The following is a 13991-nucleotide window of genomic DNA, read 5'->3' as shown; positions in this document are numbered from 1 at the left end:
TTTGTTGTGTATCCCAGAATAAATTGTCCCTGATAACCACCTTCAACAGGGGCAGGTTTGTTGTTTCTTTTTAAAAAAAACAGCCTGCTCTGTATGTCCAGTCAGTTACATGGGAATGAAATAGCCTCCAGTTAACTTGGTGTGTTAGTTGTTTGGTGAAATAGAGTGGGTCCTTGTTCCATAGCCTGTTTGTGGTTAATACCCCTGGAGTGTAGATGGTCATAATCAAAGGTTCTTTTTCATTAGTCGATTATGACATTTCCAGGATTACTTTATGTATTTTATGAAGATTCTTTAGTGTGTTGATTTCGGTCTTTCAAAAATTCGAGATTGGTCTGGGCATATGAGAACGGTGCCTCTGATGGGCAGTGTCGGCTGCCTCAGCTATACTTCTCGGGGCGGGGGGTGTGTGCCGTGGTCTTCTCTGCTCTGCCGCGGCCACCTTACTCGCCTTTGTTGTCCTACCTCCTGAGGCCTAGCCTTTTGTGTTGCAGCCCGCTGGGTACTGAATTTACTCTCACTTTACCCCCACTCCGTTCCTTCCTCCTCCTCCCGCCTCCATTATTGATCACATGTTGATGATGACTGGCGTGTGGTGGCTCTGAGTAAATATTTGCAGCCTGAATGTCCAGTGAGACGAGTCCTGGGAGCACACAGTGTGGTCTTTATCCTCCTGGGCCCCTGCAGCAGCAGTGACCCCAGTTTGCTGCACTTGTCTGCAGCTGGAGCCACCTCTTCACCGGAGATGCTCCGGGTCTCGGTTGCCTTTGCAAGGGACTCTCACCTGGGGATACGTCCCAGGCTTCAGTTGAATGACAAGGACTTTAACCTTAGTGCACATCTTGCCACTTGTTCTTTGCCTGGCTTTGTCCCTGGCCTGGAGCTCATCGAGGAACGTGGCTCGAATGTCCAGGACAAAGCCTAACTTGGCTCGAATGTCCAGGAGAAAGCCTAACTTGCTGCTCGAGCATGCTCCCTTGCAGGGCCGATCAGGAGGTAACACATTTGCATCTCCCGTGGTCCGTTGAGTTGGAAAAGGAAAGCCGAGGGGGCTTTGAGGTGTGGTTGGAACTCCGGCCCACTTGCCACTTTGAGTATCTTCCACACATCTCCACATGAGATAGATGGTACTGTCACAGAACCCATCCCCCCACTCTCCAGGAGAGGTGTTGGAGGGCCCACTGCGCCCTGCTTGGTGTTAGAATATCCGGGGGGTTGGGGGGGAGAATACCCTGGGCAAGCTGAAACTGCAAGGACGCTTCCCCCCTCCCCCCCAATTTTATTTATTTATTTGAGAGGGAATGAGCACAAGCTGGGGGGTAGGGGAGGACAAAGGGGGAGGGAGAAGCAGGCTCCCTGCTGAGCAGGGGGCCCTTGACAAGGGGCTCGATCCTAGGACCCTGAGATCATGACCTGAGCCCAAGGCAGATGCTTAACTGACTGAGCCACCCAGGTGCCCCAAGGATGCCTTTTAAAAAGGTTTCAGTGTTTCTGTTGGCAAAATGGCCCAGAACTTCTGTTTCTCTTTTCACAGAGTGACCAGCAGCTGGACTGTGCCTTGGACTTGATGAGGCGCCTGCCTCCACAGCAAATCGAGAAGAACCTCAGCGACCTGATTGACCTGGTACGAGCTTTGTTCATATGGTTTCCTTTGGGCTGTGGCTCATAATTGATTGACTCTGTGTGCCTTTTTCCATGCGGTGTTCCAAACCCAGAAGAAACCTTCCACCACCACCGAGTTCTGAGAGTCCTCCTTTCTGTTGTCTCTCAGAGCCAGCTGGGTTAAGAAAGCCCAAGATGGGAGCTCGGAAGTTGATCTGTGTCCCCTTGCCCCAGCTGCATGTTTTCAAGTCTCCAGAAGCTTGCATTTCAACATGGGGAGGAAGAGGCCACACACACCCAGTGGGCATTCAGCAGTGCCTGGTGCCAGGCTTCCTTCGTTTCTTTGCTGTTGTGGAAGTCCCTCCAGCCAAGATAGTACAAAATCTACCCTATAAAATAGTTCACGGGGCTTCACTTCCACTTTGACCAGTACAAAACACAAAAGTCAGCTGTCAAAGAGCTCATCACATCTATTTTTTAAATCTATATATATATTTTTTAAAGATTTTATTTATTTATTTGAGAGAGAGAGAATGAGAGATAGAGAGCACGAGAGGGGGGAGGGTCAGAGGGAGAAGCAGACTCCCTGCTGAGCAGGGAGCCCGATGTGGGACTCGATCCCGGAACTCCAGGATCATGACCTGAGCCGAAGGCAGTTGCTTAACCAACTGAGCCACCCAGGCGTCCCTATATTTTTTTTTTTTTAAAGATGTTATTTATTTATTTGACAGAGAGACACAGCGAGAGAGGGAACACAAGCAGGGGGAGTGGGAGAGGGAGAAGCAGACTTCCCGCAGAGCAGGGAGCCCGATGCGGGGCTCGATCCCAGGACCCCGGGATCATGACCTGAGCCGAAGGCAGACGCTTAACGACTGAGCCACCCAGGCGCCCCTAAATCTATATTTTTTTAAAATTCAGAATAATTGGTCTCAAAAGGATGCCTCAGATTAACTGGCACCGTAATATTATTTGAAATGCCTCAAAATATTTAAGTAAAATCCATAAAGCTATGGAAAATATTGAAAAGAAGTAAGATAAACTAAAATCAGGCCCCAAGAGGCCAACTGAGTTACTAGCTTATTTGGCCAGTGCGTTCCGGCTCTGGTGCCCAGTCAGTCCTCTGTTGTGTTTGTTGCACCCGTCTCCTGGGAGGTGATGATGCGCGGCCAGCCATGGCTCGGTGATGAGGTGTCTTTTGCAGAATGGTTTGAAAACGTGTCCGTATGCCATAGTGACGCTTCATTCCACCGTCTGACTTGAGAGCGATGGTACTAGGAGAAGCATTCTTGCAGGAGACTCGCATCATTCAGAGAGAGGACCTCGCAGCTGTCCACGGCCTGTCGTCACAACCGCGCGCGTCCTTACAGGCACCGCCGGACGGGGTGGGGGTGAACGCGCCAGCCTGTGCTGGTGACACCCCCGCAAGTGAGGAGGGGCAGGTTTCTTGAGGTCAGTGGCCCTGATGAGAAAGGCAGCCACGGGCCCTTGTGATGAGAGGAAGGTAGACTTAAAGGCGTGATGGGTCCCGGCTGACACGGCGTGTGAGGTGAGTGTGAAAGGAGAGAGCGTAGCCGAATGGGGTGAGAACCAGAGTCCGGGAGGCGCCGTCAGCGCCCGCGGCCGACGGAGTGCAGCGAGGGCTGTGATGGCAGGCCCCGTCTGGAAGGGCGGTGGCCCCTTTGCTCCAGCTGCCCGCCGTTGCCCTGTGGGAGGACGATCCTCTGTGACCTGTGTTCCGAACTTTCTGGAGAAGCCGTACTTTGGGAGTTTGAGTGAGACCTCCTGGTTTCTCAGCATCGGCCCAAACATGGGATTGGTTAGATCTGGTTTTGTATAGCATGTGAGTTGGGGGATGGGGTGGGTTAGGTGGGGGGTGTGGAGCGAAAGCAGTCTTCGCTAGGAAATCCTTTTTTTTTTTTTATAAAGATTTTATGTATTTATTTGACGGAGAGAGACACAGCGAGAGCAGGAGCACAAGCAGGGGGAGTGGGAGAGGCAGGCTTCCCGCCCAGCAGGGAGCCCGATGCGGGGCTCGATCCCAGGACCCCGAGATCATGACCTGAGCCGAAGGCAGACGCTTAACGACTGAGCCACCCAGGCTCCCTTCGTTGGGAAATCCTGACGTACACAGTTTGGAGAGTCGCAAGGGGTCCTTGCAGGTCAGAGGGAGGGCTTGAACTTGGGGTTGTCACGTGGTCATTGTCACCGTCCCCCACTCGCTGAGCCTGGTGCTCACTGCACCGTGCCGCGCAGTTTGCTTGCTTGGCCGGATATGACTCTCAGCCCTACAGGGCAGCAGACTGGGGAGTGCTGTATTGCTTCACGTTTCTCTTGGTCAGAGATTTTTGCTTGATCGTATGTGGCAGAGATGGGCGAAGGCCGATGGTGGGATCCGATCCCTAATTGGGTCAGCGGCAGAGGCTTCTTTGTCTTTAAACTCAGCATGAAAGCATGCTTGGCTGAGTTTAAACCTAGTGTGCCAATTTAGCTATTACTGTATTTTGGAAATCAACCAAACAGAGAAGAAATGATGAGTGAATTTTTCTCAGGAGACCCTTCTTTGGTGTTCAACGGGCTGTTTTGTTCTTATGGCAATGGAAGTGTGTTTTCTCTGTGATCCCCCTGGTCAGTCTTTATCTCGGAGATGGGCACAGAGCTGCTTTTATGGGAACCCGGTCAGCTACTGCCTCTGCTGGGTCTGGCACAGGTACTTGGGCCCGGCCGGAAAGCCGCAGCACTGATGGTGAGTGAAGGAGAACCTTGGGAGCTGTCTCTCACCTCAGCCACACACCAGGTGCTCCCCCAGGTCAGCCCTGGCATGCGGTTTGCAGAGGCTCCTTGGGCCCCGCTCGAAGTACCACACTGTTCCTGTCGCTGAGGGGGGACGTGCTGTGTGACCTCCCACAGGTTACTGTCAGAATGCACTGCCTTTTCCCTTGCAACTTTGTCTTCTGCAGAACGTGGCTGGAGAGGAGGATGGAGGCAGACCTAGGTTGCGGGTTTGACAGCCAACACCTGCCGTGTGCCCAGGACTGAGCTGGACGCGGTGGTTTGTGTTAGTGCTTCAGCGGGTTTTCACAGTCCCCCTTGAATGTACCTAGGACCACTTCACCTCTTTTGTATGATTGAGACTCTCAGGAAGAAGCCAGGCAGCCCCAGGAGTCCCAGTTCCTTCTGCAGGGGTAACTCTGCTGGGCCCCTTTGCGTGACTCGCTCACACCCAGAACAACAGATTAAATGTGGTATGTCTTCCTGATGTGTCCGTCTGAACTGTTAGGGGGCAAAGTGTTAAATAATTCATTAGTAATCTGAAATATTAAAACATCTCCTTTATGGAGAATAATTTAGAGTTCCTGTAATTAAAAACAACAGCAGCAGTTCTAGAGACCTGAAAGACAGCCCCTCCTCAGAGCCGGACCACGTGGGATTAGCAGTTCACTTTTGTCCATCACTCCATCGGGGGGCTGGAGAGGCGCCCACTGCCCCTCGCCAGGTTGTGTGGAGGCCAGCCTTGGGCCCCTTCTACCTCCTGAGGCTGAACAGGAGGCCATAGTAGATTACCGTCCTCCAGAATGGGCTGGGGAATCGGTGTTCTCATTAATATTTTAATTTGAAGTATGATGAATGTCAGAATGGAAATGGAGCATGGCTCTTCCCCGAATTAGGATCTGGTAAAGCACACCTCGTTAAAACTCTACTGACATGCTTCAAAAGCCACTTTTTGATTAAAGGCCTTGCTTCAAGGTCCCTGCTCTGCACCATAGTGTATGAGGGGCATTTGGGCTGGTTTTGTACAAGGTCCTATGACCAGTCCTAGAAATTACTTCTTTGAATGTTTTCCTTTCGTTGCTGCTATTTTTCTTCTCTTTACCCTGGGAATGACGGGGGTTTTTTGTTTTGTTTTTAACTGGGTCTGCAGAATTCCGTCGTTCCTTTCAGAGTTGGTCCATGCTGAGTGTACTCCTGTGTCTCTGAAGTTCACTTGCAGTTTTATTTCTTCCCAGAGCTGTGACTGCAGAAAACTCACACCATTCTGGGTCCATCTAGGAGCAGTGGGTCCAGGCCTTTGTTTCACGTAATCTGGGATCAGTCAGATGTTTTCAGAGCAGCGAATGCACTGCTCGGTACAAATTGGAGTCATTCCTCCCATGCTCACCTGCCTAAAATAATGAAGGGGAGGTAGTTGTTTTCAAGAAAAGTCTCCAATTTTAAGACTGACAAGAATGTTAGGATTTGCCAGCATTCTCCGTGAAGGGAATGGCCACACTTAGATGTTGGAGCCAGAGAACCATAGGGGAATTTATCCGGTCCACCAGCGGTCCAGTTACAGAGTCGTAGGAAAGAGAAATGCAGCGTATGCTTAGCAGCCAGGCCAAGGCAGCCCAATTTATCATGCCAGATGAGCTTTCCTTCTCTCTTTTCTTTCCAGCATCAGAGCTTTTGCTGCCTTGGGATTATGGTGCATGCTGGGATTGGTGGGAAATGACCTTCCTTTGCAGATGGCCAGAACATCATTTTATTACATATTAATCCCATTGTACTACAGTGAAGCCAGCTGAAATCTGTTAAGCCATTTCAAAAATACCCACTTGTCCATGTGGGCCAAGAATCATGTGATGTTTAGATGCTCCCTTGGCTTCCTACACTTTGACCTTCTATGGCTTTACTCTGCACACTGGCAGTAATAGCCAAAACTTGGCTGGGCTGTATTTTGAGCCCTGAGCTGAGGAAGGAGTTTGTTTCTGCAAATTGGCATCCAGCAGGCCATCCGTCCTTTGCCCTTTTTAAGAGCAGACCAAAAATAGCCCTAAATCTGTTTAACCAGTCAGGAGAGTCTTTGCCTGCAAATGTTAGTTGTTTCATTTTTAATTCGTTCTCTCTGCTGTAGCCACCCAAAGGCCCAGCTCGTGGGTGTCCCCAGACCTTACTCAAGTGTGGGAGAGGGCATCAGCTGGGAAAGCCCCTGAACCATCCTGGCCAGGCCTGTGGGTTAGAGGTGCTTCGACCGGGGAGCTGAGAAGCGTGGTCGGTTTTCATGGCAGCATATCCTTCTTCGTAGCAGCCAGAATTGCCCTCCAAAAATAGAACGGGCCACCTGGGTGCGGGGTTTTGCCCTGCCGGTTCGGCAGGACCTGTGTTTCGAATGGTTTGCAAAAACCATCGACCTCTTGGCAGCGCGAGGGCTGCAGGGAGCATGCGATTCTTCAGGCCTGACCAGTCAGAAGGCTGGAGTGCACGGGGTGTACTTGGTCACTTGGGGCCCAGCGGATAAGCTTTAAGTCTCCAAGAACCTGCACTACTCCATGAAGCAGCCGGGGGAGCCAAGCTCCACACATTTGTGATTGCTGAAATGAAGGCGAATATTGTATTTCACGGTTCATTAATACTGTTATCTGTCTGATTTCTGCTAAGCATTGTTATTCAGTTTTCAGTCCTTAATGGCAGAACCAACGAGTTCTGGAAATTATTCTCCCAGTGGTAGGTGTGTGGAATGAAGTACCAAACTCAGCTCTGTCCCCAGGTGATGAAGACCGTGCTGGGTGTGGGGACCAGGGTCCTGCAGGCCAAGATGATCCAGTTTATCTGTGCTCAGCAGTGACGAGGCTTGTGTTTTCTTCCTGCCTAACTTGCCACTTGACCTTCACCATTTAAAAGTGGTCTCACACTGGCATTTTTTCCTTTGTTTCAGAGTCGACATTTAAAAGTCTTCTCCTTTCTAAAGGGGTCTCAGCTTAAGTGGGTGACGAGTTAATGGATTCAAGCCCACATTTCCTGAGCACCCCCTCTGAGTCAGGCACTGTGCTCAGCCCTGGGAAGAAATGCAGTGTTTATTCCTTGGTGTTCTTTCCACAGGAGAAAATGCCAGGATCCTAAAACTTGACCCCTGAGGAGAATGACCTTGGCTGGGTTCTCAGCCCATTGGTCTTCACTGGCTCATCAGCTCCAAGGAGGGCTGTCAAAACTTACTTTTTCTACAAGAATTTCACATCCACTGTTGGTCAAATGCTCTTCCAGGTGCTGGCGATGCAAGATGAAAGGCCTGGCTCCATAGACCTGGCATGTAGTGGAGAATTTAGGGAAGACTTCCAGAAGAAGGAAGACTTGGCTGAGGCCAGCTTGGCACTCTGTGTCTACCAAGCAGATACCCTGCCGGCACATTTGTTTGTCTTTACTTTTGAGTGAAGGTGGTCCAAGCTCTTTAATGGTTGTGCCCAGCCAGCAGTAAGTGTCTGCCCTCTCCCCTGACTCTCTGCTGGCAACCTTCATCTGGCCTCTCCCTCTGTTCCCCAGGTTCTTCCGCCAGAGCATTCCTGACAGTTGAGCAAATACCCATCTTTGGAGTTTGGGGGGCAAATCCCAAAGTGGCTGCCTGGAGTAGAGAATTTTATGTTTCTTCTCTTTAAATAATTACATTTCAGTGTGCAGCATGCCCACATGTAAGACATTTTAATATAAAAAGAATGCTTTCTGCACTGAAGCCTTAAAATCAAGTTGAGGCTCAGGGAAGTTGGCCTTTTCCCACCTGAGGCTTGGTGAGTGGGCCTCCCAGCTGGGCGTCATCTTCCCCCCGCCGGGCACCCATGAGCTGGGCTGTGGGTCAGGGGTCCCCCACTGACATACCATGGACGCATGGGCTGGGGCTGGTGCATGGTGGTTTTGGAGCCCTGTGCCAGACCCCATTCGCTGGTACTAAGGGCAGTTAATGTTGGGTGGGGGCACTTGGCTTCCGGCTTCCATTCTCCCCGTTCGTCCTTGTCCTCAGGTCTGCCCAGAGTCTGTGGGGAAGTTTTCTCTCCCAGGCCGGATATTGTCTCTGGAGGAGGAGCAGGGAATGGATCGAATAATTGGTAATTATGCAAAAGCCCCCGCACAGTCTCTGTTGCACTGATGTTTCTGAGCATATCCTGAGCTTCCCTACAGGCGACACTGAGCTGCAGTTCCCATTTTACAAGGGGAAAAGCATTCCAGCCAAGGGCCTCCAGCAGTATTTTAATGAACTCCATTCCTTGGAAAGTTGTGGTGAGCCTTTTCATGCAAGTGTTTTTGCTCTTTGAATGGACTGCAGCTGTGGGGACTAAAAGCAAGGGAGGGGAGAAGGCAGCCCCTGGACCGAGGTGCTGAACTGGCCCCCTGTTCCCCGCCCAGGGCTGCCTCTCCAGAGCGAGATGGCCCTGCATGACCCCAGCCTGTTGTGGAGGCGAGGACCCTGACACCTAATGGCGTGGCCTCCTTGTAAATGAGGACAAAATGGCATGATTGGCTTGGAAGGGGAAGTGGGGCTCCCTGGGGTGCCCTCCCCTGACCTGCTCCCTCATAGATGCGCCCTGGGGAAGTTATTTGAAATTCTGATGAGTTCTCTTATATGCAGAAGAATGGGCCCTCATTTGATCCAATTAAGAATGAGATGGATCACCTCCTGCGCAAGCAGCCCAGACAATTAAAACTTGAAGGAGAAAAGTACGGGGTGGGGGGAGGCGGGGGGGGGGCATTTGCTTTCCTTTGTGCGCATGGGTTCCTTGGGGAGCCATGACTGTTTCCAGGAGACCGGAATGACGCGTCTGCCGGTCCTGAGCAGATCTAGAGCGGTAACGGCAGATGACTCATTATGGCCAGGGGCTCAAAATGCTCCAAAACTAGGTTATTTGAAAGCAGTCTGCTGTCACGGTAGATGTCAACCACCCAGTTCACTTCTGTTGTTTTTCCGAGGAAATTCTAAAGTTCTAAATAGAAATTTTGTGTTTGGGCTCAGATTTAGAATTTGACTCTCCCTTCTTTTCATTCTTCATAAAGTCATTTTAGGATGAATGAAAGTCATTCTAAAGTCTCCCTAAAGTCATTTTCAGTGAATGACATGGATAAATAGCTTGAATGGAGCCCCATTAGATGTCAGAGCACTGATTTATACGGGCTACTTTATTATACTTTTGTCACCTGGTTTAATCTTCTCGGCCACTCTGTAAGGTGAGTGGGCAACTCCCCTTTTATAGCTGAGGACGGTGAGGATGTCCCACAGTGGACGTGGGACCAGGGGAAAGTCAAGTCCAGCTGTTGCTTCAGCGTGCTGTCCACAGGATTACGGTCTTCAGGATGAAAACCTGATAGTATGTCATTTCTTCTATGTCCTGCTAAAATTATCTTTTCAGGTGAAACTGTAAAAGAAATTTGTGATGAGGGCAGGCTAGGGGCCATGGAACTTGTAAGTGCCTCAGGAGAAAAGCCTCTGTAAACTTCTCTTCCTGCCTCTTCTGGTTGGAAGCTCCATCAGAGCTACCTGATTGTGCTTGGCCTGCTGTTGGGAGCCATGGACTCAATGGGAATAGTGATGTGGAGTGAAACCATCAGTAACTGACCTTCAGCGTGCGCACGCGCGCGCGCGCACACACACACACACACACACACACTGTGCCCTGTGTGTGTGTTTGGGCAGGGGGTGCTCTTTAAAAAAGTGTTCTGTCCAAACACAAGTAGCAGGCCACTATTTCTTCTTTTAGTTAATAAAGCAAATCTAGAAATTTTAGGAAAAGCAAGTTCTTGCACTGCAGGAGTTAAAGGGATGGGGCAGGAAGGTGACTACTTTTAAATCAAATGTACCAGCATCAGCACACAACCCAGTGTAAGGCACTTGGAATATATAAGGCACCTGGGGTGGGAGGGCAGGATCCCGTTGGAGGCCGCAGGACCGCGGGAGCAGCTGGGCACGGGCTCCCCGGGTGGCAGGCGGGCCGTGTGTGAGCTCAGACCCGAGAGGCAGAAGCAAGCGGAGTCGGCTCGCTCAGCACTAGGCCCCCTCACGGAGGCGCTTAGCATGTAGTATGAGTGATATTCATGTTTCGATGGGAAGAAACAATGGATTATTCTATCAGATTGCTGAAACAACTAAAGACGTTGAAGGCAGACAAGCTAAGAATCTCTTGCTCGGCCCGTGCTCATCCGCTCACGGACTAACACGAAGCGGACAGGCAAGAAGCAGAGGGAAGCCTCAACGGTATTTGGTGCTAAGGTGGGGGAGGCCTTGTTCCTAAGGCGTAGAAACTAAAGCCAAAAGGATGGCTTATGACCACATGCAATTTTAACTTAAAGGCTGAAATCAGTGAAAGGACTGAGAACAAACTCTGAAAAGTGTTTGCCACTTATGACAGTGAATGTTCCTCCCTAAATCTTGAGAAAGTGCCTTCTGAGGCTGTCACTGTTGTTCCCATCGGACAGAAGCAGCAGCAGGGGGCGCCTGGGTGGCTCAGTCGTTGAGCGTCTGCCTTCAGCTCAGGTCATGATCCCGGGGTCCTGGGATTGAGCCCCGCATCGGGCTCCCTGCTCCGCGGGAAGCCTGCTTCTCCCTCTCCCCCTGCTTGTGTTCCCTCTCTCGCCATGTCTCTTTCAGTCAAATAAATAAATAAAATCTTCAAAAAAAAAAAACACAAAAACGGCAGCAGGGGCCTGGGCATCTTGACCAAGGTCACCAGGTGGCCATGGTGGAGCCAAGCTTTGCACCCAGGCAGTCCAATTCCAGAGTTCCCAGCTACTGTGTGTGGATGCCTCCACTAGTAAGAAAAGTGGGAATACTTTGGGCGCCTGGGCGGCTCAGTCGTTAAGCGTCTGCCTTCGTTTGGCTCAAGTCATGATCCCAGGGTCCTGGGATCGAGTCCCACATCGGGCTCCCTGCTCTGCAGGAAGCCTGCTTCTCCCTCTCCCACTCCCCCTGCTTGTGTTCCTGCTCTCGCTGTGTCTCTCTCTGTCAAATAAATAAATAATATCTTTAAAAAAAAAAGTGGGAATGCTTTGTTAGGACATAGAGCCAGGTACATAGACAGGTGAGTCACAGAGGGAGCAGTGCAGATGTCTCTTACTCATCCTCTGTGTCCTTCTCGGAGGAGTGCAAAATGAAACAGGATAGGATGGCTGGAAAAGTGGCCTTCATGGATGACCTGGCTTTCTGCTCAGTGGATGGATCGAATTTCTTCTGGATGCAACCTGCATGTTGCCTGACTGTCGTGAAATTGGTCAGCTCACCTTAGTTGAGCCTCTTGAACAAAGACCGTGAGCAATAGGGAGAGCATGGCCCACTCTGCCATCTAGGAGCTTTGCCATCCATGTTGTCTTATTAAAGGTTCTGGGAAGTCCTGCAGTTAAAAACATTTCCTTGGACCTAGCCTTTCTCTAACTCACTTTCTTGGAATCCACTTTGGAAAACATTCGTTTCCTAGAAAGGTTTATAACCTGCATATCAAATGACCTGGATTCTAGACCCTTTTTGGCAGTGGCCGTGTGATGTTAGCCAAGTTTACAAGTTTTGTAATTGTTAGGTAAAACAGCATATAAAGAACATAGCTTTCCTTGTGGTTTCTTCAAATAGAGAACTGCTTCAGAGAACTTACAGCTCTTTTTGTAGTGGGGGAAATAGGAAGGTAGGAAGAAAGCACTGTGACATTAAGCAAATCTTACCGGAAGCCAAGGACCCCGGTTGTAGCGTTGGTTCTGCTACTAACTTCTTTGTGATCGGCAGGTCTCTCTGGGTCTGTGAAGTGAGGGCCAGATGGTCATAATCTCAGAACCTGAGTCCCATCGTCGTGGATACCGTTATGTTGAGGTCCCTCCTTTCAGGATCCCCTTTTGCTGGCAGAAGCGGCGTTGATTTCTGTCAGGTCTGTGACCGAATAACTTGCCGTGTACGGTAAAAATGTAGAGAGCCGAGCAGATGGGGCCTCTGGCAGATGCCCCCCTGCCCTGGGGTGGGGCTCCATTGCTTCTGCAGCTTACTTCCGTGGGTGGATCGAGGCTGACTGGGACTTGAATCCTGATGAGTCACCTTCCAGCTTTGAGAGCACAGGCAGGTCTCTTCACCTCCAGAGTTTGCTCCAGCATACGAGATGGGGGTAAGAAAACCCCATTCCTGGAGCACTTGGGAGGGTGTGGGGATGTACGTCATGTGCCGACGTGCATGGCAGGTGCTTGGTAAATGCTGGCTGATTCCTCCTTCACTGGCTTTCCAGGACCTCTTGTAACCCTGGGTTCTGGCAGCCTTCCCGTGTTTGCACAGGTGGACAGTACCAGTCCTGACTCTCACGAGGGGTTAGAACCCAGTGTGCCAGTGCAGGGACTTGGTGTATTTAAGCTGGGAAGGAGGCGGTGAGGAGGCCCTCCACTTAGGCATCTGAGATGGTCCTGAAAACCATTTCCTCACCTTCTGTGAACTCTGACAGTGGGCATGCCTCTGACGGGATGGAAAGAGAGATGCAGGGAGATGCCATCGCTCTCGACCCCAGGGTCAGCAGAGGAGGTCCGAGACCGGTGTTGTGGCCAGGAAGGACAGCTGTCATTCCGCAGAGTGGGGTGATGGAGTGTCCTGCCTCTCATCCCGTCCTGGCAGAGGGGGGCTCCCGGCCTGTGTGTCCTCTCCTCTCCCTGGGGACTTTGGCGGGCACTCTGCTCCCTGCTTCAGCTCCCTGAGTTCATAATGCTCAGAGTCCTTTGGAAGCCCTGGTGGGGGAGCTAAACAAAGTGGCTGCATGGTGGGACGGGTGGGGGGTGGGATCTGTCCAAGGACCGGGCAGTGGATCCCGCAGCCTCCCTGCTCACTCGAGCTTGTCGCCTTCACTTCAGTCCTCCACAGGTGCCACACAAGCACGTGGACGTCATCCAGGACAGGCCACCTAGGACCTGGGACCCTCAGGACCCCACTCTGTAGTCCAGTTTATTGCTCTCCGTGCCTCGGCCTCCTTCCATCCCATCAGGATTGCTGCTGTCTTGTCCCAGCCTGAACCTCCATCTCCAGTCACCCCCGCTCCGCACTGCCAGCGTGACCCCCAGGCACCCCCCCAGATTGAGAACCAGCCCCCAAGTCCACGTCTGCAGCTCCTCCATAGTCACCCAGCAGTGGGCCTCCCCATCCCCTGGCTCTTCCCCTTCAGCCTCCCCCGAGTCTGTTTCTCATAGTGGGGAGGCTATGTTAGCACCTCACCCGCTACCGCCTGTTCTTGCCCTGCTGCAGAAATATGCCTACGAGGGGCCACTAGCCACGGCATGGATGTTTGGGCTGGGCTTGCGGCAGAGTGCCCATCTATTCGGCACATTTCCTTGGACACAGACTGATTATTTAATGATCTCCCTGCTCTCCATATACCCTTTATGTGTCAGGCTACAGAAGCCTGTTGTAGTATGCTTGGAGATGGAGCACCTGTAAAGTTCTTGGCTGGGAAGCGTTGGGATGCCTGTGAGTCTGACACTGGGTGCCTGATAACGTCTGGAGCACCAGACCCAATATGGGTGAGCGCCTGGAAACCGGAAGGCCCCGCTGAGCTGAGCTCTCGTCTTCACCATGTCTGAGCTGGGTGACTTCTGAACCACGGCTTCCTCACCTCGGGGGGTGGGCCTGATGTCACTGCCCTTGAAAA

General features: G+C 51.4%; 1 protein-coding gene across 5 annotated transcripts in view; it reads left to right on the top strand.

The window, feature by feature from the left end:
* The window catches only part of CAPZB (capping actin protein of muscle Z-line subunit beta), a 132238-nt gene that overhangs the window by 58952 nt on the left and 59295 nt on the right, over positions 1 to 13991 (top strand). For all 5 annotated transcript variants that reach the window (XM_027615296.2, XM_027615333.2, XM_027615305.1 and 2 more), the window contains exon 2: positions 1535 to 1624. In XM_027615296.2, the coding sequence (XP_027471097.1) occupies positions 1535 to 1624 (90 nt within the window). The remainder of the gene's footprint in view (positions 1 to 1534; positions 1625 to 13991) is intronic.

Source organism: Zalophus californianus, chromosome 4 (genome assembly GCF_009762305.2).
Source record: "Zalophus californianus isolate mZalCal1 chromosome 4, mZalCal1.pri.v2, whole genome shotgun sequence".
Taxonomy (NCBI): Eukaryota; Metazoa; Chordata; class Mammalia; order Carnivora; family Otariidae; genus Zalophus; species Zalophus californianus.
Note: the sequence above shows the minus strand (reverse complement) of the source record. Positions and strands in the feature narration are given on the sequence as shown.